The following is a 23,140-nucleotide window of genomic DNA, read 5'->3' on the forward strand; positions in this document are numbered from 1 at the left end:
TGCCAACGTCCAATCAGGGAACTCCTCCTGCCGGACGCCATTTTGTGGGTTTATAACGGCGGTGGCTGGACGTCCTGCTGGCCGCTGGCTGAAACCTGTTGCTCCGCAGTTCCGTGTTGTGCAATGGACGGGTGAGTTATCCCATCGACTTACGTTCTCCCCTCAGTTAACTGTAGTTTCTGGTTGATTCACTCACATTTTAGGACAGTTAGCTAAATATGTAGCGGGAAAAATGTTTTATCTAGAGAGCAGCCGGGGCCCGTGTCGCTCAGCTGTAGCTAAAGTTGAGTTTGTGGCAGGACCAGGAAGCTAAGCTAGCCGAGTTAGCTGTAGTGTTAGCCTCAGGATGGGCCATTCTCTGCGGACACAACTGCACACCAAACTCCATTAACATCGCCTGGAAGTTCAATGTGGCCTCTTTTACCCACCACACACGTTTCCTTAACGCACAACACGACTGTAAAGTACGGTTCAAGGTGTGGGGAGATTCTCAGACACAGAACTTCAGTTGTTATGTTCGGTGTTCTCACGCCCACTGCGGTGGTTTTGCCGGACAGTCTCTCACTCGTAAAAGTTTAGATTTTATTAAATTTGTTGTAGCTTCGAAGGTTAAATCGATGCGGAATTGAAGTGTTGTTCCAGGTAATTGCTTTAAAGTCGAAGAGTTGTGTTCCAATATGTTCATGGTTTTATGAACCTTTTGATTCTTGAAGTGAAGGTTGTCTATATAAAATTCGGTTTTATAAGGAAAAAATCCTTATTTCTCATTGTTTGTACTTTTGCCTGTCAAATGAATAAAAAAACATTAATTAAAAAAAAAAAAAAAAATCGGTTTTATGCGTTCGAGAGCTAACGACACCGTTTCAATTCAGACTGGAGCCCGTAATTTAAACGGAATATCGCCAGACTTGGTTTTTATGCAGCAAAACAATCATTTGTAAAACTGTAGATTTTGTAAAAATTGATGCAACTACGGGTGTCCAGTATGTGCCGAATTTAGTAGTAGTTCGACCTTATTCGTGCGAAGTTCAGGGGACATAAGATTTGTTTGGTTTTAAGGACATGGTCGAGATCTTTGCGCTTATTACGCTTTTTCATATGGAATTCGTTATGAGGTTCCACTTGGGTGATAGCGAACGGACGCAACGGAAGATGTAAGTTTTTTGCGAGCAAGCCACTTATAAAACCGAATATTTTATACAAATAATTTATTTTCGTGTGTTGCATGTGAGCCGAATTGAGGAGTGGTTCCAGTTCAGTCATCAAGTGCAAGATTCATGTTCTAATAGGTTTGTGAAAAGGCAAAGCGATTTAAAATGACGGTTTTTCATATGGAGTTCAGTTCTCACAAGAGCGAACATAAGGGACGTTCCTGTGAACTGAATATAAGTGAAACTGAGTTTTTAATGTTAAATGTTTTAACCTGGCGACACTGTAGGTGGTGTCAGAGTGAACTCCATAGAGTTGATGGCAAATGGAGGAAACGTGAAGTAACTAACCAGTTTGCCCTGCAGCTGTTTAAACTTTATGTTGATGTGATCAAAGTTAATCCTGTTTGTTCTCCATCATTACAACATGATTGATGATTTGTTTGTGGTTATAAGTGTGTTAGCAGTTTCTCTGACAACAGTCAGGTTGTGTCCACAGTGTGTGTAACAGAAATGTTGTTGGCTGCAGTGAGGAGCTGGAGACTTGGAGGCGTTTGAGCTCCTGATGTGAATATTTGTGCTCCGTCAGGACTCATTTGTGCCCTGAGGGGTCCTCTTCCAGCTGGTTTACACTCTGTACAGTCGTATCAGCGTCATCCTGACCAGCCGGTTTTTCTTTAAGTATTACCGTGGTGACTAAGACATTTTGTCTGACTCTGTGTTGCTCATATTCATTTTGACATTTAACTCTGTTTCATGCTAAGTTTTCATGTTTTTAAATGTGAGTGTTTGTCTTCCCCGAAACTGAGTTTTATTTTCAGTGATGTTCAGTAGGTTTCCTGGTTAGAGAAACCATGTGATCAGGTCCTGATCAGGGCTGGGTGATGTGCTGGTATATTGAGGTATAAATTAAACCATTATTATTATTATTATTATTATTATTATTGTTGTTGTTAAATTTCTGTTGATCTCAAATCTTCCCTGTGTAGCAGTATTACCTCATAAATTCAGACCCTGAAAAACACCAGGAAATGTCTGAGCTACATGTAGAAAATACACCATACTGACAGGTGAGGTGAACATTGATTATCTCATTACAATGGCACCTGGCAGTGGGTGGGATATATTAGGCAGCAAGTGAACAAGTGTTGTCCTTGAAGTTGATGAGTTGGAAGCAGAAAAAAATGGCCAAGCATAAGGATTTGCGCAACTTCGACACAGGGCCAAACTGTGATGACTGGGTCAGAGCATCTCCAAACCTGCAGCTCTTGTGGGATGCTCCCGGTCTGCAGTGGTCAGGACCAACCAAAAGTGGTCCAAGGAAGCAAAATCAGTGAACCGACAACATGGTCATGGGCGGCCAGTACAATAGAAGAGCAACTGTAGTTCAATTTACTGAGAAAGTTAATGGTGGTTCTGATAGAAAGGTGTCAGAACCGCCTCTTTCAGCAGAATGATACTCCTGCCACTTTGCAAAAATGGTTCAAGAATGGTTTGAGGAACACAACAACGACTTCGAGGTGTTGACTTGGCCACCAAATTTTCAAGAATCTCTGGGATGTCTTGGAAAAACAAGTCAGATCCATGGAGGCGCCACCTCACAACTTACAGGACTTAAGGGACCTGCTGCTGACGGCTTGGTGCCAGAACCACAGCAGACCTTCAGAGGTCTAGTGGAGTCCAGGCCTCGACAGGTCAGGGCCGTTTTGGTGGAAAAAGGGGGACCTACTCAAAATCAGACAGGGGGGTCATAATTTTATGGCTGATCGATGTATGTTCAGATGTAATGAGTTTGCAGTGTCATTAGGTAGATGGTGTTATTTTGACTTTTGAAACTTGTGATATTTGAAGGTGTAGATGCAGGCCAGATGTTACAGCTGTTCAGGTCCCCCTCATTGTGTTGTTTGCACAGGGAGCGTGTTCAGGTCCAGAGACAGAGGGACAGGTGTATAATGGTCCAGTTTACTGACTGGTGCTGATGAGTGATCATGCTGGAAACCAACAGGAAGTGGATGTGAGGTCTGGATGGACAGAAATAGAACAGTGGTCGTTTTCCTGCAGAGATCATTAGTTCAGTATGTAACATGGTTTAGTGTGTGTGTGGAGGAGGAGCTGACATCATGGTGTAGCTACAGTCAGACCTCATCAGTCTAACGTCTGTCCCACTAATCACTGACTTCAGTTTTGTATAATACAGACTTGATGATGATCCAGGATTTACAGTCAGCAGTGTGGTGGGGGTCAGAGGGTCCAGGACTGTTTTTTTTTTTTTACCAAATCCACACTGAGACAATGTCACGATTTCTACTTGAGATATGAAATTATTGATAAATGATCAAAATAGTTTCTGTCATCAACTGATTGTTTCAGCTCTACTTGTAATTAACTTTATATTTGTTGTATTTGATGAACTGAATCAGAAATAAGGTTTCATGTCTTCAGGAGGATTTTGACTGACTGTTCTCAGACCTGCTGCTGGTCACTGACACAGAGCACAGAGGAAGTGCTTTACTTTGAAAGGTGTCTGTTTGACGGCGGTGATTGATTGATGTATTCAGACAGGCGGCCGCTGCACAACCTCTCAGACTGTGAGGGTTCATTTCATGAGTCCAGTTGTGTTGTTGTTCAGTGATGTGAAGCTTGTTCAGTTAAACTCTGACAAAATGTTCAACAAACCAGATAAGAAAGAGCTGCTCCACGAAAACCATCAGACAAAGTCAATGTAAACACAGCTGGAAGACAGTAGAGACACAACAACACAACAACACAACTCGGTAGTTATTACTACAGTGTTACAGAGACACTCTCCCTGTGTGCGGACCTGCTGAGTGTCAGCCTGTTGTCTTTTTGACTGACTGTCAATGAAGTCTGTTCAAAGCAGAGCTGATGATGAGGAGTCATTGTTGGACTGTCATGATGAAGGTGGACAGTGGACCTCGTGCACGACCGGGTGATGAGTCAAAACCTGATGCTTGTATGTCCCCGTCTACAATCCGACCAGAGTACAGCAGGAATCTTGTTCATCAGGAGAGAAACAGACAGCACCTGTTCAGGTGTCTGATAGACAGACGTACTAATCCTGGTCCCAGCTCTGTATTAATGATCACTGATGACCTGCAGCTGTTTATCACTGAAGGACAGAAGTTCACATGTTGTGGTTTAGACTTTTGTCCTCAGGGTCAGAACTTGTGAACATGATGACTCCCCTTCTCCTCTCTGCTCCTCCCTCCCTGCGTCTCCTCAACAACACCTATTTAACCTCATTTGACTTTTTTTGCTGTTTGAGTTTTTCTCCCTGCTGCTTCTAACACGCTGTCTTTTCTTCACAGCAGTGTCCACCACGATATAACAGTTGGTACTAAGGTAGGCACCTCTGCTTCCTCCTCCTCTTCCTCCTCCTGCTCCTCCTCCTCCTCCTCCTCTCTGTCTGGCTTGTTGGTTTGTTTTCTTCTGTGAACATCACTAAGTGTCTGAGAACCTTCAGTCTTCTCTGTAGTTAGTTTGGAGGTTTGTCTAAAAGTAGTAGAGCTTAAGTCACATTCCTCCACAAGTCTGAGGAACAACAACAACAACAACGGACCAAACAGCTGATTTTACAGTCATATCAGAGGTTTGACTGATTTCAGAAGAAACAATCTGTGGTTTTGAGTTTATTTCTATTAAAAGCTCAGTGACCAGCTGTCACCGTAGAGGTGAACTGCTTAGTTGATTGATAGCCAGTAACTGATTATTGATTATCTGTCAAAGTGATTTCCAGTCTCCAGCTGAGGTGTGAACACCAGCTGATATCTGGGTTTCTTGGGCATTTGTAATTAGTGAACTCAGTCGTTAGGACATTAAGGATTCATGGATTGGTTGCTGCACCGGTGCAAACAGAATGAACATGTTTCTACTCAGCAACGAAAAAACAAACTGGAGAACTGGTCTCTGTTTATCAGGAGCAACGATCAGACGTTTAATCTGCAGCTGTTTGAATAATTAAAAAATCCTTTCAGTCAGTTTTAAGATAAAGAGCCAGTGGAAGAGTACTGATATTAAACTGAATCACTTTGATTCTGGACTGAACAAAACCTCAGCTGCCACTGGGAGATTAGAGCAGCTGTTTCTCACCTTTCTCACATTTTATGGACAAAAACAATGAATGAAGAAAATAATGTTCTTGTTGCAAAGTGCTGCTAATTATTTATTTGTTTTGTGGTTTCCATGGTAAAAACTGATGAAAGTTACTTTTTGAACTACACGATAAAACTGATAAATGTGATAATTTTGGTCGATATAATCATATTAAATTTTTATAGCGTTTAATCTTAACAAGCTGGCACATGCCCAGTGTACATGAATCGTCATGTGATGTATTCAGGTGTGTCGGTGTGGATGTTGACTCAGAGGTGAGGAGGAGGAGCAGGAGCAGCAGCAGTTGAAGCTGGAGTTTGTGTGATAAGACACAGTTTGGTGTCTCTGCCTCACTGAGTTAAAGGACATGTCTTGAAGCCAGTGAATATGATGATGATGATGTGTTTTGAGTGAGTGAAACCTCATTTTTATAAAACACTGGTGAACTTGATGTTGTCACTGCAGCAGCTGATTAAAAATGTCAGTGGGTTGTTGTCAGTTCACTGAACTGAAATTAGTCTACTTCAGTAATTGATTAGTCATTTTTATGATTTTGACTTTTCAAGCAGAGGAGTAAATAATTATCAGGTTTCATCTTAACTGTGTCAGATTGTCAGTTTAACTATCGCAGTAAATAAAATCCTGTTTCTGTCTGTTCCAACCAGAGAAGTGGTGAAAATACTCATTAGTTGCAGCTCATCATTGCTACATGATGACGGCTGAGAACTGAGACAGGTGTACTGTTACATCGTTAGATGATTGATACAGGTGCGTTAATGAGTAAACAGGATGTGGAACAGTTAAAACCTCAACAAATCACAAATGAATTCAAATTATTTAAAGCAGAAGCGTCGAATCATGTTATTTTAACATGAGAAATGATCTCTACCATTATCGATATAGTTTTCTCCAATTAATTTTCTGAAATTTACCTGTCAGCAGACTGGTCTTCAGACAGGTGAAGCTTTAGAACCAGTGACACTGTGTGTTGTTTGTGTTGCAGTTGTTGGATCGTTGGGCTCGCTGTGTTGTCGACAGATGGAGGTGTCAGGTGTGGTGTGTAGGAGGAACAGGAATGTCAGGTGTTCACCTCCTGCTGTTGGTTCTGTGGAGAACCAGCAGGAAACAGTTTGCTCATGTATTGGTGGATTTATTGATCACTTTGACAGCTTTGATCATCTGTGGTGCGTGGGGCCTAGATTTACCCATTCCCGTTTACTTTGGTTCATGGTGACTCAACAAAGCTTTTAATGTGAAACAGATGGCAAAAGAATCTTCCCTGGAGGGCTTTTATTCAGAAAAGTTAAATGTCCTGCAGCGTGAGAATGAATGAATGAAGCTTCTTTAGTCTAACGGTCAGATGTTTTTATATCTGTGGTTGTCACATTATTCAAAGTTTCATCTTAAATGTTTGAAACATGATGTTTGAATACATTCTTTATTTGACCTCATGGTCCAGCAGAGATTCATCTGCTGCTACAGCCCAGGTGAGAATGTCACCTGTATGACCTGGTCTGACTAAACATCCAATCACAGAGCTTCACCCTCTGTCACCTGAGCTGCAGGTGATGCTGTTGAAAAAATACAAACACAACCTGCACCGGGAACCAGCTCCCTTTTAATATTTGGGGTCAACTCATGAGATAGGGTTAGGGTTAGCAGCTCTGACCAGCTTCTTCTCCATGGCAACAGTTGCTGACACTCAAAGGTATTGTAGTGTTTAGACCTGCCCGCTGAAACATGAGGAAACGTGAACATAAACATCTGAATAATTGAGACTGGAGACGGTAATGTGAACCTGTCTGCAGGTGCTGAGTCAGGTAAACCAGGACCTCACATTTCACCACCCTGGTCCACACTCAGAGCTGCCCTTAACTCTGCCTGTCAGGCTACGAACAGATCCGTCCTCCTCCACTGTGACTGGTTAATTAAATCTGATTTTCATCCTCTTGCGCCGCAGTACTGCGTGTTTATTGGCCAGAGGAGGGTGATGCTCGGTGATTTCAGGGCTCCACTCAGAGTCCTGAACTATCACTGATGGCAGGGTGCTGGTCCCAGCTGATACAGACTCTGGTCTGGGCTGGTGGACTGCAGACTTTTAGAAAGATCTCAAATCTGTGCAGCCATGTTGTGTAATGTTCCTTTACACCAGGATCTGGTCTGAGGTCAGCAGGGGCTGCTGGGTCTGCTCTGGAAAAGCCTGGAAAGGTCTGGAAAAGTGTGGGTGTTTGATGATAAACTGATGTAAACATATAGGACCTATAATTTCAACATTTTAAAATTGTCTCCAAAAATCTCATGAGTTGTTTTTTGTTTGTTTCCTCATCGTGGTCAACTTCCTGTTGAAATGGGAAACGATCAGAATTTTGATGCTGGAGGAAAAGAGAAGCAGGTGTTTCTGTTCTGGAATAATTTCCCAGGAATCACCTGGAAGACGACATCACCTGGTCACAGGATCATTTTCATTATTGATGGATCTGTTGATCATTTTCTCATTTCACTAATAAATAATTTGGTTTGTAGAAAAGGACAAAATGTTTGTCCAAGTTTCCCTCACAAATGATTGAAGTTTTTCTTTATAATATGTCAAATTTATTTTAATAACCTCAAAAGTTATTCAGTTAATCACTGAGGAGATAGTGCCCCTTACTTTGAGTTAATTGTTCAGTAACCTGCAGAGTCATATCAGATCACACACACACACACACACACACACACACACACACACACACACACACACACACACACACACACACACACAGTTTCAGTATCCATTAATCAATATTGTCAGTAGATCGTGAGAAACTGCAGGTCCACAGGTCTTGTTCTGTCTGACCAACAGCTGAGAACGTAAAGCTGCTCTGTTCTGTTCAGTTTACCACAGGACCAATGAAAGCAGATCATCCTCACACTGGAAACACATCAGAGGACATTTGGCTCTTTAAAGTATTTTTGAGGCTTTTCAAGTCTTTATTAGAGTCAATATTACAGAGAAGACAGGAAATGAGGGGAGAAAGAGGGTGGGAATGACTCCAACAGGAGACATCTGATCAGAGCCCTCAGCCACCAGAGCTCTGGGTGAATAGAGAGAAGTGACAGCACCCGGTCAAAGGAGAGTGATGAGCAGCTCTGACTGGACAGAGACTGAGTTTATGAAGTGAAGTGTCTGCAGAGAGGAGCCACAACAACACAGCAGAGCCTCAGTAATCATATCTGTTCTCAGCAGGAGGTTTGGTTTCTGACTGTTAGCAGGGCCAAGGTGTGTGTGTGTGTGTGTGTGTCTGTGTGTGTCTGTGTGTGTGTGTCGGTTGGCAGCTGTCAGATACAGATGGAGATAGAGGCCGAGGAAGCTGGTCTCAGGTTTCTCTCTATTATTGATGGAGGATCAGTAAGAAGATCTGAGCTGCTTTGTTCTCACAGAAAAAACTCTGCTCAGGTTCCTCTGAGAGAAACAGCCTTTAATGACTCTGACAGTGTCTAAACAACATCTGTGGAGACATGGAAATCCATCATAATACGACTGACACAGATCATTGAGAAATGATGATCTGATTATTACTGATCATTGAGTCAGTAAACGGTTTCTCACTGTTGGTCTGAATATATTTGGAACTGTGATGGGATTTTTTTTTTTTTTTTTACCAAAGACATTCAGGTTGACGTCACAGAGGATAAAGTTGGTCTAATACTAAACAGTGCTTTTCTTATTTCTGTTACAGTCATACTGTTGAATGACTCTGTTACAGTCAGACTGACTGTTGAATGAGGCTCAGCCTGTTTGTCTACATCTGGTTTTGATAGAGCTCCACAGCACAGGAATTCACCCCGGCTGCCTGCTGGGGGTGAGGGGGGAGGAAGGGGGAGTTAAGCTGACAGTGGTGTTTTCAGACTGAAGCTGGTGTTCCAGCTGTCAGTTCCTCTCAGGGTTTAGATTCACTTGTTGTATTTGTCAAGTATGAACATGTTTAGGCCCCATCACACTGACTCTGAGGTGACAGGGAGAGGAACAGGGTCAAATCCAGAATCCAGACCGTGGTCCCAGATCCTGACTGAAGTCCACCACTCCAGGTTTTAGACAGTGTGACTGTAGCTATGACCCACAACTATGAAGACTGACTTGAATCAAGTTTATGGAAACTACACACACAGTTTTGTGTCCATGAATAAAATAGCTGTCAGGAAACAGGAAGTGAGTCTTTGTTCTGTCAGGAGTCTCTTCACCTGAGGCAGTTTGCATATGCTGGATTTTTAAAGTCTCATTTTAAAAACACTGGGTCCATACACACATCATCTGCATTCCTGTCTGATCTAATGACACCATCATTTAATCTGCTGAACGCAGTCCTTTCATTGGTTAACTGTCTCACATTAAGCAGTGAAACGTGTCATCACATGACGTCTCCAGAGACGTTTACCATCATATCAAACTGAAGCAGGAAACCTTCAGTTTAAAAGCTGGGATCAGCAGACTGTTAGAAACACTGCTGTGCATCAACAACAACAATGGTGTGAGTTTACTTCCTGTTACACTTTGACATGAATCTAATGAAGTCAGGGATAAGGTCGTGACTGAGCACTACAGTGGAAACAGACAGAAGTAGATGAGAGCAGAGACATGTCATCAGCCACCACCAGAACCAGCCTTGTGTGTGTGTGTGTGTGTGTGTGTGTCTGTGTGTGTGTGTGTGTCTGTGTCTGTGTCTGTGTCTGATGATGTTTTTCTGTTTCAGAGAGGATCTGACGAACTTTTCTCCAGCGTCTCCAACGGCCCGTATATCATGAGCACCACAGGTCAGATCACAATGCAGCTTTACGTGTGTTGATATGAACAGTCAGCTGATACTTTACTGTCACCATGACTACAGCACCACAACGGACACAGTCTCTACTGGTCTAATTAAAATCACATGACTGTGATCAAGATGTGGTCTGCTAAAGAAAATACTGATCAAAGGGAATGGACACAAAGATGCTGCTGTGATGTTGTGTTGATGATGTAGTTGTCTCCACCACACAACTTGAACAGGTGACCTGCTGCTCCCTCTGACCCACTGATGCTGGGAGCTGGAGGCTGTGATGAAGATTATACTGAGTCCAGATATTTTACAGCTGAACTAGGAGCTTTATGATCAAAGTGACAGAAACAGTAAATAAGAGTCAAGTTCTTTTGAGTTGTTGATTTATTTAAATAAAGTAACAGCTAATTGAATAAATGAAATATGAGAAATTCAACATCACTTTAGAGATTTTAACTCATGAACATTATTCCTAAAACCCTGGTTTCTGATGTCTAATGAGGTCAGCAGTCTGCCTTGTTAGGTCTGTGGCAGCCTGAATCTAATGAAAATGAACCTGAGGAACCATTTAAACCTTAAAAGAGTCAGGAAATCATCTCCTTAGTAACAGGATCGAGCAACTGATGCATCATTTCCTCTACTCTGTAGCCAATGGCAACGACAGCAAGAAGTTCAAAGGTGACATAAGAGGTCCCGGGGCGCCGTCCAGGGTCATCCACATCCGTAAGCTTCCCAACGACATCACTGAGGCCGAGGTGATCAGCCTGGGTCTGCCCTTCGGAGACGTCACCAACCTGCTGATGCTCAAAGCCAAGAACCAGGTCCAGGACTTTGACCTGTAAGTTTTTACAGATGTTTTGGTCCTTGGTTCTGACCTGTCCTCTCTGGTCCTGTCAGGCCTTCTTAGAGATGAACTCTGAGGAAGCGGCTCAGAACATGGTGGGTTATTACTCCACAGTGATGCCCATTATCAGACACCACCCGGTCTACGTCCAGTTCTCCAACCACAAGGAGCTCAAGACAGACAACTCGCCCAACCAGGAGGTAACACTCTTTCCTGTTAGCAGCTGTTAGCATCTGTTCTGCACCAGTGTCACACATTCACCCTCCCTCCCTCCGTCCTCTCAGAGGGCCCAGGCTGCTCTTCGGGCCCTTAGTACATCTCATGTGGACCCGGCTCTGGCGGCTCCAAGCACAGTGCTGAGGGTGGTGGTGGAGAACCTGGTGTATCCTGTCACCCTGGATGCCCTCTGCCAGGTAACATCAACACAACAGCAACACAACCAGGAGACACACACCACTGAAAAAACATGAGAAACATCAGCTGGTCGTTGATATCACTTCAAGCACAGGATGCGTTCAGGTACAGAAGTGAGTGTAGGAGTCCAGTTTTTTGGCAGCACTCAGGGTCACATGTCTGTGCTGATCTGGTCCCTGAGACCAGCAGGAAGGACCCCCCCCTCCCACCACCTCGAAACTGTTAATGAATCTGTTTCTCTCTGCCTCTAATTTTAATGCTAAGCTAAGCTAACAGCTTCTGGCTGTATCTTGATGTTGACTGTACTGACATGAGAGAGGATCAGTCTGACTCAGTGTTTTCCTTAAATACTCTGATCAGCTGAACTCTGGTCCTCAGATCTTCTCCAAGTTTGGCACTGTGTTGAGGATCATCGTCTTCACCAAGAACAGTCAGTTCCAGGCTCTGTTGCAGTATCCTGACGGAGCATCTGCCCAGGCTGCCAAACTGGTGAGTCCTGTCCCCCAGCCGGACCAGAAAGACCGACATGTGAGCTGATGTCCTCATGAGGTGTGTGTGTGTGTGTGTGTGTGTGTGTCTGTGTGTGTCTGTGTGTGTCTGTGTGTGTCTGTGTGTGTCAGTCTCTGGATGGACAGAACATCTATAATGGCTGCTGCACTCTGAGGATCAGTTTCTCCAAACTCACCAGCCTCAACGTCAAATACAACAATGAGAAGAGCCGAGACTTCACCAGACCTGACCTGCCCACCGGGGACAGCCAGCCCACCATGGAGCACCCAGCTATGGCTACAGCCTTCAGTAAGACCCCCCCCCCAAAAAAAAGACTGCTACTGTACCACCACCACACCCTCAGCCTCACAAACAGGATGTTAAAGAGCAGATGTTAACTCATCTGACACGTCAACATGTTTCATGTTCCACAGTTAAAGTTATTGACAGCTGTGACTAAACTACCAACAGCATCGCAAACAGTCCAACAGCAAACACACAACTTCTAGTGTAGATCAGCTCAGTTCCACCCTGACATGACACAGACGTCAACAAAGCTGTGACATGAACGTTCACTGACGGCACAAATCAAAACACAATGAAAACAGAGTCCAGGCAACAACACGGCTGCTCTCTGAATGTAATCGTGATGTTAGCGTGTGTGTGTGTGTGTGTGTGTGTGTGTGTTTGTGTGTGAAAAAAAATGTGTATACACAGGAAGTCACTTCCTTTTCCACAAACTAAGAAAATAAAAGCAGAGGATTTGTTGAGATGTGGATATGAAGGTTTGTCAGTGTCAGAGCATCGGCTGCCAACTGTCATCTCCTCTGATGAACAGTTTGGTAAATGCTCATTTCATATTTGATCTCTGTGGAAACTCAGGTGCGTCTTTGTTCTGCAGCTCCAGGTATCATCTCAGCTGCGCCTTATGCCGGAGCGACTCACGCCTTCCCGCCAGCCTTCACCATCCAGCCTGCAGGTGAGTCTCACCTGCAGTGACAATCAGACTGATGTCCGTCACAGACACTGCTTATAGCTTGAAATCTGACCTCTTGTGGAACCTGTCTGTTTCCATGATTACCAGCAGGAAGTGATGCTCCACCAACCAGTCAAGTGTTTTTACAGAACATGATGATGTCAGAGAAGTTTGACCTTTTGGATATAAAATATCACTTAATTTTGTCCTTTATTTAATTGATGATTGATGATGATTAGTGTTTGAATAGTTTTATGTTCTCATCACCTGTGATCCTGAAGACCTGCACCAGGACCAGAACCAGTCTGTGCAGGTCCGCAGTGGTCTTGATATATCCGTCCTGGATGTAGTCACACTTTGTTAGGATCCTGGTCTCATCAGTCTCAGTCAGGGTCTCCTGCGGTTTTTAGTGTTGGTGTTTACTGGTCTCACCTCCCCCAGTGTCCTCCCCCTATCCAGGCCTGACGGTCCCTGCTCTGCCCGGAGCCCTGGCCTCTCTGTCCCTCCCCGGGGCCACCAGGCTGGGATTCCCGTCCATCTCTGCTGGACACTGTGTTGTACTGGTCAGCAACCTGAACCCCGAGGTGAGTCTGACAGAACACAGTCCACCTCATCCTCTGGTCCCTCACATGACGTCTGACATGTTACTGGGACAAAGGTCTGTGTGTCTGCTATGCTCACGTGTTACAGCCTGTTTGAGATGAGCTGAACCTGCACAGAGACACAGAACCTGTGTCCTGCTGGTCCACTTCACACTGCTCAGACTCAGTCCAGCAGCAGGTTTGTGAGGACACTGTTGGATCCAGTTTCTGGTTCTCAGAACTTTTTCTAACTGGGCCAGTTTAACCTTCGCCCCGGTTAAAGTTTTTCACTGAGCTGCTGAGATATAATAAAAACCAATCAGGTGGTCGTTTGCTCTGTGATCAGATCATTACCGAAGTTACAATAATGAACAAATACAATCTGTTTTAATTAACAACACAATGTTAAACATCAGTCAAACACACTCAGTGTCTCAGAAACAGTGTGAACCTCGACTACCTGGAGTCAGGATCAGTCCTGGACTCAGGGAGACCAGACTCGAGGTTATGGGTCAGAGACACTTTGACTGATAAAGAAAAACATCAGCTGATGTGAACCAGGCCTCACAACAAACATCTCAGAGACTGAGGATGAAGAAGAGCTGATGATGATGAGTTCAGATCTTCATCAGTCCACAAACAGACTGTCTATAGATGGAGGTGGTTCAGGTCTAGAAGAGGACTAAATCCAGCTGAGACTCCAGCAGCTCCACACAGATGATCAGAGTCACAGCTGAAGGAGCTGGTTCACATCTCTGTTCATGAGTCCACCACGCATCATGGAGGATAGAGTCCTGTTGCCATGGAGACCACAGAGGAAGCTGCTGCATATGATGAACATGATGGCCTGATGAGACTGAGGCTGAAGAACCTGCAGATCTGTGTGTGGTGTAAACAGAAAACCTCCCACAGGTGGAGGAGCCTCAAGACCTGGACCTGGACCTGGACAGATCCACATCATGATTTATCAAGGTCCCTTCAGGATCATGTCAGGTTGTCTGTCCACCTGCTGAAACTCAGGGGAGGCTGCTAATGACCTTGAACATCAGAGTAAATCCACTTCCGGAGTGGTCCAGTTATTAAATCCAAGGCTTCACTGATTTTCTGTTGTCATAACTCTGCCAGTGTTACATCAGCGTTACATCAGTAACATTACAACCAGTCAGAGCTCACAGCTCTGACAGGTCCTCATGCAGCTCAGTGATTGGTTCTCCTTCATTACATCATCATGGTTTAAGTCCAGTTTGAGTTTCTTCTTCTGTCAGACATTAAATGTTTTCTCACCCGTTGACTTCTTGTGATGTTTTTAATGCCTCCATATTAAGCTCTGTTGTCATGACCCCACCCCCCCCCCCCCAAAAAAAAACCAAAAACATCTCCTCACAGAAACAAACACACCCCTGTGCAAACAAACGCATACCTGTGCAGTCATGTGTGAACATGTTCTCTCATTGATATCATCTGACCCCTCCTCTTCTCCAAAGGTAATTAACCTTCTGATTGACCCCTCACCTGTCTTTTTTTTCTTTAATTTGTTGCCATGGAAACGCCTCGGACCCTCCACCTGTCCTGCCCTCCCACCTTTACCTGTCCTGTCCCTCCGCTGCCTTCTCTGCTGTCTTTAAAGAGAGTTACGCCCCACTGCCTCTTTATTCTCTTCGGTATGTTGTCACTAGCTTCTTATTTTGAATTCTCAGTATCACCTGTTGATTTAAGTTCATGTTTGTTGTTTCCTCTTTTCTTTTGCATTTATTAAACAAGTGTCTGCTGGTTGTGTCAGGTTATGTGTTGATTTGTTGATTTGAGTTTATTGATCACAATATTTGCAGCTTTTTCTCAGTGATTATAGCAGTTTGATGATAAACAGTCATTAAGTCTTCTCATAAGATCAGGTGTGTTTACCTGCCATAAACACTCATTCACTGAGTGGTGAAAAACTAGGAGAGTGTACAATGACCATCATCAGCTACAACTTACAGAGTAGGTGGGTAAAGAGACTAGCCAATCAGGAAAGAGCTGTCTAGAGGCAGAGAGTGAGGTCATCAGGCGATCAGGTGAGGACAGGTATGACCAGTCGTGTAAATACAGATGGAAAGCTCAGTTTATTTTCTGTCTGTTTAATTTACTCACATTGTACACGTCAGATAAAACACATGAGAAGTTAAAACATAGACCTTTAATGACCTTTATTTAAAAAATAATGTTTATGTAAAAAATTAAAATCCGCTGATTTTATTTTTTATTTTATTTTATTTTTTTAAATTGTATGAAGTCAGAGATAAAAGCCTCACACTGGTAATGTTGGTTCATTCCATTATGACATTATTTATCACAATAACTTTTGTTTTTAATCAATCAATTGACTGAAATGCTGCTTTTCTCCTGGTGAGAGAGCAACCTGAGAATGTTCAGTGTGGCCTTTAGTGACCTCTGAGGAGCTGCACTTATTGTGTTTCATTGATCTCAGTGATCCTGTCTCAGTTTGAGTTTGCATGCCGAGTTTCTTTCAGTTTGCATGTCCTCAGTGCTGAATCAGCTGCTCCTGGTTTTTTTAGTCAACACTCAGTAATCCACAGCTCCTACACGATGTAATCTGCCATTTTTAATTTTCTCTGACCCTTACCCTGAACTTCCTCACTGCATCTCCTGTGTATAACCATCAGGAATTCTACTTCCTAGATTAAATTTACAAATTCATTAGATTCCCACTTCCTGACAGCAGCGTCTCACTGCTGCTCCTCCCTCCACCTCCAGGTTTACATCCAGCACCTCCACAGATTTCTTTATTAAACAAAGGAGTTCTCAGAAAAACCTTCTCCACATTAGTTTAATTTGAGCATTAGACCAAGGGTCAGTGGCTTGGCTGTAGTCAGTCCAGTGTCATAAACAGCTTCTTGTAGGATTTAACATTATGTGCAGATGTTCGTGTGATGTCCTATGTAGCAAGTGTGTAACCTGTTGTTGTATTTCTGGCTGTGTGTTAAGGTGTTTATGGAGATGTGATGAGAGTGAAGATTCTGTTCAACAAGAAGGAAAATGCTCTGGTTCAGATGTCTGACAGCACACAGGCTCAACTAGGTAACAACCTCCACGAGTGGACCGCTGCTGCTCGGTCCTTTTTCAGATGTGCTCAGGGTCTTCAGGTGGTTGAGACAGTTCACTGCAGCTGCAGTGTTCTTGCCTCCATTCTGACTGACAGGTCATTCTCAGTCCCTGTCACTTCTCTACGTTCGAAGACAAAAATAGTTCAAAAAGTGATTTTTTTTTTTTTTTTTTTCTTTAAAGATCTGTAAGAAAATTCCAGGTTCCAATTACAGATGTTCATATTATATAATTTACTTTTTATGCTTGTTATCTAAGGATAAATTGAGGGTGGGGAGAATTTTTTTTTCTAAGAATTAGGATTATCACTTAATATCAATATCATCGTCGTCATCATCATCATCAATTGATTCACAGGTTCTGAAATATGAATTGTATGTCAACACAACCAGAAACGTGGAACTGTGCAGCTTCCCTGCCTGAAAATACAGCCTGTTTTTATTTATGGAGTCAAAAAGTCAAGAATAGACATTAAGCTCCCCAACCCTAAACCCCAAATGACACAAAGTTATGTACAGAGGAAACAGTGTAATGATGATCAGGACATAGATGTCTCATATCTGTCCTTTTCATCCCTCTCAGTCTAGAGACAGAGGAACACAAACAGTGTTGAGAACTAGTTTGACATAATGAGATGATTCTGTCTTTATCAAGACATACTGACATTGATGTCAAGCGGGTCTACTTAACTTCTGTAGCCATCATATTTATTTTTCATGGTCATAGACACATTTAAGCTTGGTCCTTGTCTGGTCAGAAACTTGAGCAGTGTTATCCACTCATCTGGTTTGCAGCTATGAGTCACCTGAACGGCCAGCGGCTGCATGGGAAGCCTCTGCGCATCACACTGTCTAAACACACCAATGTCCAGCTTCCCCGTGAAGGCCACGAGGACCAGGGCCTGACCAAAGACTACAGCAACTCCCCCCTGCACCGCTTCAAGAAGCCTGGCTCCAAAAACTACTCCAACATCTTCCCACCCTCTGCCACCTTACACCTCTCCAATATCCCGTAAGTCCTTCAACTTCTTCCATACAAACATCATCAACAACTGGCCTGTCATCCAAACAGAGGGACACTACACCTATCACCAAACTAAGACAACCTGCAACATTTCTCAATGCTGTTCTGTTTTTTGTTTTGTTTTGTTTTTTTTGTAGCCCTTCTGTGGTAGAAGATGACCTCAAGATGCTGTTTTCCAGTTCAGGAGCCATGGTCAAGGCCTTCAAGTTCTTCCAGTAAGTCTTCCATTGCTTATTGACACCCTGCCTTTCTCTCCAGAGGTCTTCCACTGCTCTGCTGTCTCCCAACATACCTGCCCCTGTTCTCAAGCCTTCATCTTTGCCCTTGAATTCCTTTTTTGGCCCTTAAGTCTTCTTTCTTGGCCTGATGTCCTTTCCTTCCTCTAGTTCTTGTGTGCATCCTGATGTTCTCATCCTTGCCCCAAACCCCCTGCCTATGTCCTTGCCCTGAAGTTTATGTCTTTGCCCTGACCTGCAGCTCTTAAATCCTTCAGCCTTTTTCTGAAATCCCTCTACCTGTTTCGAGGTCTTCATCCTTTCGCTAAACTGACTTCACCCTTTGTTCAACAAAGCTCTATCCTAATTTTCCCATAATCTTTATTATTAAGTCCTAGAATATTTGTTCTTGGCCTCATGCCACAGTTTGCTATCTGAGATCTTTGTGCCAGTCCTGAATACTTCTTCCTTGGCATGAAGCCCTTTATCGTGGCCTGATGTTCTTGTCCTTGCCCCCAAGCCTTCACCCTCTCCCGGAATCCCTTATCTTTGTCCCAAAGCCCTTGCCCTTCCTGAAGCTTTCATGTGGGCCCTGAAGTCCCCATCCCTGCCCTGTCCTCCAACCTTCTCCCTGCCCTAAAACCCCTATCCTTGCCCTAATGCTCCTTGTCCTGTAGATGCTGACCTGAAAATTCTGCCTAGTCCCTGTGCTTGTACTGTCCTGAAGCCTTCATCCTTGTCTTGAATTCTTGTTGTTTTTTTTTTTTTTTTAATTTTTTATGTCAAGAAGTCCTTGTCCTTGCCTTGCTCTGAAGCCTTGGTCCAAAGCCCTCATCCTTCCCTTGGAGTCCTTGAGGACTGGAAGCTTCAGTCTTTGCCCTAAACGGCTTGATTTTGCCCTGACCTGAGGTCTTCATTCTCGCCCCAAAAGTCCTATCCCTTTCCTATCATGAAACATTCAGGTTTGCCTCAATCCTTGTGCTGAAGCCCTCAACCATTTCACAGTGCCTTCTTTTTTATCATGAAACCTTTTGCCCAAGTCCAAACAACTTTTAACCTTTCTCTCAAACACTTGTACTTGCCCTATCCCTAGGCCTTCATCCTTCCTCTGAAGCCCTTATCCTTGCCCTGAAGTCCTCATCCTCTCTGCCCTGACCTCCAGCCTTTGACTTTGACCTAAACCATTTGTTCTTGTCCGCAAACCCCTTTGCTTATCCCTTAATTTTGATGTGTTTATGATATGTCACGTTTTTGTTAAATGTCATTAAAAAAAAAACTTTCACCTTTGATGAGATTATCAGCCTCAGGAGGTTGTAGTATGGTTTTCGAGAAACGCACCATGTTCGAAGTCTAAAGAACCTCCTGCTGATCTGTCCTTCAGGAAGGACCATAAGATGGCTCTGATCCAGATGGGCTCAGTGGAGGAGGCCATTGAGTCCCTCATTGAGTTCCACAACCATGACTTGGGAGAGAACCACCACCTGCGGGTCTCCTTCTCCAAGTCCTCTATCTGAGCCTCGGACTCCACCATCTGGATCCTCCACTCCTCTGAGAGTGGACTTGATGGTGTCCACTACACTCCGATCATTCCAACACATCTGCAGAAACCACCGTGAACTCTGGTGTGATGTTAAATTATTTTTTAAATCTCTTTGCCTTCAAAGAGGATTAGGGTCTCTGGAGAAAATACTGGACTTCTTTGGTCTGGAAGAAGTTGGAATTCTGTTTTTAATCTCAGAATTCACAGAATAGTCAGTATTCTGAGTTTATGGCTTGGATTTTCAGGAGGAAACCGTTTTCAGACAGTGCCCCTCTTGCCTTCTTGTTGTGGAGCTGTTACCTTGAGCCACTCTTGCCTTTTGACTTTAATTCTCCAGAATTTGGACTTAAATTCTTTCAATTCTGAATTCATGAACTCTCAATTCTTTCCTTAATCTTAGACTCTGAGTTGTCAGTTTCTTGTGGCCCTAGTCCTCTTCCTCCTCTGGTTTCCCCCTTTGAAGTAACACTCGAGTCTTTACCAGTCCTGACACCATGCGGGTGGTCCTGAGTCTACCCTCAGGCTGTCAGACCTTAGACCAAGCATTGTTAAGAAAAGCCTGGTTTAGCCTACAGATGATCCCTGTGCCTTATTCCTGGAGTCAGAATGATCTTGACTTGGAAAAAAAAATCTCCCATCATGCCTCTGTAAACCGGCAAAGAGCAGGTTAACAGTTGACAAAGGTTTACTGTTGAGATGTATTACAAATATATCCACATTGTAAGTGTATTTTATTGGTGTTTTCTTTCATGTTAGTGTTTTGTACTGCTGGTTACTGTAGTGTCAAACATTTGAACTGATTCTGTTGTAACCGTTTGCTGGGTCTTTAGTCCGAGATGAAATTCTTTTTTTTCCAATTTGATTTCTTTATTTCCATGTATGCAATCACGTTTTATTCAAATCAAATATTGTAGCAATATTTTAATCATTCCTGAGCTTCTATTTGTTGGGTGTTTCTTCTTGTTTGTCTGTTTGTCGTGTTCTGTTGGGTTTGTGAGTTGTTCCCTTGTCTTGTCTGTTGCCTCTGAACGGTTTATTTATAAGTTTGTGATCCACTACAGCTGAAACCAAAAACGGCCTTTTAGATGCAGACAAATCCACCTGCCTCAGGTTTCTGGTTTTAAGGACAAAAAAAAAAAGAAAAAAAAAAAAAAAAGATGGTGAACTGGTTTAGGCGCTCTTGGTGTTTCCTGTAGGAATGTTTTTATTAATTTCTCGACCGATTCACTGGATTTAGCCCGCTGGTGCAACTTCAGGCTCTGTGGAGTGCCTTCACTGCAGCGCTGAGTCAAACATCAGGCACCAACTCCTCTTCGTTGTGAGTGTGATGAAGGAGACGCTTGGCAGCCGTCAGAGATGTACTGAAACCAGACATTTGGTTTAACTGTGTCTTAATGTTATCACGTCAACATTCCAGCCGCTCACCTGAACTTCATCACTGTCTGAACCACAGGTTTCCTCTGAATGAGCAGCTGAGGGCGTTAGTCGTGGTGCATTCAGGACATCTGGGAGGTTTAGCAGATGACATTTTGAAACTAGAAATAGGAAAAAGACATCCTACCTGTAACTAAACCAACCAGAGTGCAGAGATGTGTATTCTATACATCTGCTCACAGTCTGCACACATAATATCTGCACTCCTTTCAGCATCTGATCAGAGAGTTAGAATACAGGAAATACCTGACACGTCTCAGCTGTGTCACTTCCTCCACGTCACAGGTAATTTTTCATCTGACCTCCTGGCACCTGCCTGTTGCTCTCCAATCCAGCTGATTCTCATAGATGACGAACTGCAGTCTGCACACTGTGTTTATGCAACAAAAAGTAGTTTGAACATGAATCTGTCACAGTATGGTCTGATCCTGACCACAAGGTCACAGGTCACCTGCTCTGTTTCTGCTCTCCATAAATAGGACACACAAACCAAAGCCTGATTCCTTAAACACTGGACATGACATCAGAGTCGTCAGTCTGACAGCCCTCACAACACCGTACAATCAGACAGTGGAAAAGAACCATGTTGTTCATCACATGGAGGCTGAGACACTGAACTGGACCCTAAACAGTAACTGATGATTCTATGAGAACTGTTTCATCCCAGGTCCCTTGAATGCATCATGAGCCCTCAGTGTAAGGTGAGACAAGTGAGGCAGGAGTGGGACCAGTCAGTGAGCCAGTAAGAGGTTGAGGGTTGGGGGTGGGGGGTTGTTAACTGTACATACATGTTTTGTACCACAGGTGTTGTCAGAGGTGATTGTTGGTTTTATATCTGATGAGACGTGTTTATTTTGATTCAAGTGTGCAACAGTTCAAACACATTAAATCACTTTTTTATCTAAAACTGCTGTGTGTGTGTGTGTGTGTGTGTGTGTGGGAGAGAGAGAGAGACACAAACACAAGTCAGAGCTTTACAGAGATATGGACATTAACAACAGAACGTTAAGAGGACATTAAAATATCATTTAAAAGAATAAAAACCTAACTATTAACAATGTTTAAATGAGTCACATCTAGATGACATGAAACAGTGCTGAGAGATGGAAACATACTAGATTCAAAGATGTCAGTGTGTGATTATTGAGCTGCAGCACAGACTCAGCTCAGGTGTTGAGGAAGCTGGTTCCACAGGTGAAGAGCAGAAGAAACTAAAACATCCTCACTCATCAGTTCATCACTAAGACTGTGATGAAGAGTTGTGATGAAATCACTTCTTGAGGACGGTTCCATGATTTGTCTAATGGGTTAGAGTTAATTTAATTAATAATTGTCTAATGTTTCTTCAGGTCATTTGTTTCACTGTCATTCATCTTATTTCATCATGTGTACATTAACAGCACAGATGTGACAGATTCCACCTGAGTTAATTCAAATTTTTAATCTGCACCAAAAAAAAATCTAAATCAGTCATAGCGGTGAAACGACCTCGATGAACAAACTGACATCAGAGATTGTGAAGACGGGAAACGTCAGCTGTGATGATGACGATGAACCTTCCTCACATTCATGGATCCAACAGAAACATCAGATCTCCGCATGTTCTCCACGTGCTCTCTGCATATTCTTTCTTATGTTCTCTGCACGTTCTTCCTCACATTTTCTGCATGTTCTTCCTCATGTTCTCCACGTGCACCCTGCATGTTCTCTACACGTTCTTCCTTGTGTTCTCCATATGTTCTCCACATGCACCCTGCATGTTCTCTACACGTTCGTGTTCTCTGTATGTTCTCTACACGCTCTTCCTCATGTTCTCCACATGTTCTCTGTATGTTCTTCCTTATGCTTTCCGTATGTTCTCTACACGTTCTTCCTCAAGTTCTCCGCATTTTCTCCATTATGTTCTGTTATGTTCTCCTTATGTTCTTCCTCATGTTCTCCGTAATCTGAGTTTTGACTGGATGTGTTACTAAGCTCTTCCTCTGTCCTTTACTCTGACACCTGAACATGTGAAGACTCATGGTCGTTTGTGTCATTGCTCCTTCTCGTCAGCAGGTGGCAGTGGTAAAAGATGCTGTCGGCCATGTTCACTCATCACATAGAAGTGTATTGTTTTCCCTTTGTGTGTGTGTCATGGCAAAATGTGGTCCTGGAGAACCCTACTGGAACAGGAACTACTGGTTTTCAGTTCTGTAACAGGTCTGTCTGTGGACAGATTGTCACCATCACAACATCACGATCTGCAACATACAGTCAAGAAACTTTACAGGTGTGTGGCTGAGATCAAAGACGACTGAGAGCTGATGTATTAATGCAGTACTAACTTGTTTTCCTGGGTTGAAACATTAAGATGTTGATGTTGTGATCTCATCACAAGATTGTATTGATAGATTATATATGGAACCTGCACTGTGCCATGCCCCACACCCCCTCCTCTCTCTCTGGCCTCTGAGACCTGGTCTCTA

At 43.4% G+C, this 23,140-nt stretch overlaps 1 protein-coding gene across 4 annotated transcripts; it reads left to right on the plus strand.

The window, feature by feature from the left end:
• The first annotated feature begins 34 nt into the window (after positions 1-34).
• ptbp1b (polypyrimidine tract binding protein 1b) lies at positions 35-21,582 on the plus strand. 4 transcript variants are annotated; one of them, XM_071472831.1, is made up of 15 exons: positions 39-131; positions 4,478-4,511; positions 9,992-10,052; positions 10,706-10,878; positions 10,955-11,101; positions 11,186-11,314; positions 11,694-11,804; positions 11,936-12,113; positions 12,706-12,783; positions 13,222-13,364; positions 14,989-15,022; positions 16,347-16,439; positions 17,258-17,474; positions 17,624-17,701; positions 19,083-21,582. In XM_071472831.1, the coding sequence occupies exons 1-15, from the start codon at positions 124-126 to the stop codon at positions 19,213-19,215; spliced, it is 1,617 nt and encodes a 538-aa protein (XP_071328932.1). In that variant the 5' UTR covers positions 39-123; the 3' UTR covers positions 19,216-21,582. The 4 variants fall into 4 exon arrangements, with proteins under 4 accessions (XP_071328935.1, XP_071328936.1, XP_071328932.1 ...); XM_071472832.1 differs by having other exon boundaries at positions 13,240-13,364; XM_071472834.1 differs by lacking the exon at positions 4,478-4,511 and having other exon boundaries at positions 35-131.
• The last annotated feature ends 1,558 nt before the right edge of the window (positions 21,583-23,140 follow it).

Source organism: Trachinotus anak, unplaced genomic scaffold (genome assembly GCF_046630095.1).
Source record: "Trachinotus anak isolate AG129_WGS33_773 ecotype Australia unplaced genomic scaffold, CSIRO_AGI_Tana_v1 ptg000040l, whole genome shotgun sequence".
Classification (NCBI taxonomy): domain Eukaryota; kingdom Metazoa; phylum Chordata; class Actinopteri; order Carangiformes; family Carangidae; genus Trachinotus; species Trachinotus anak.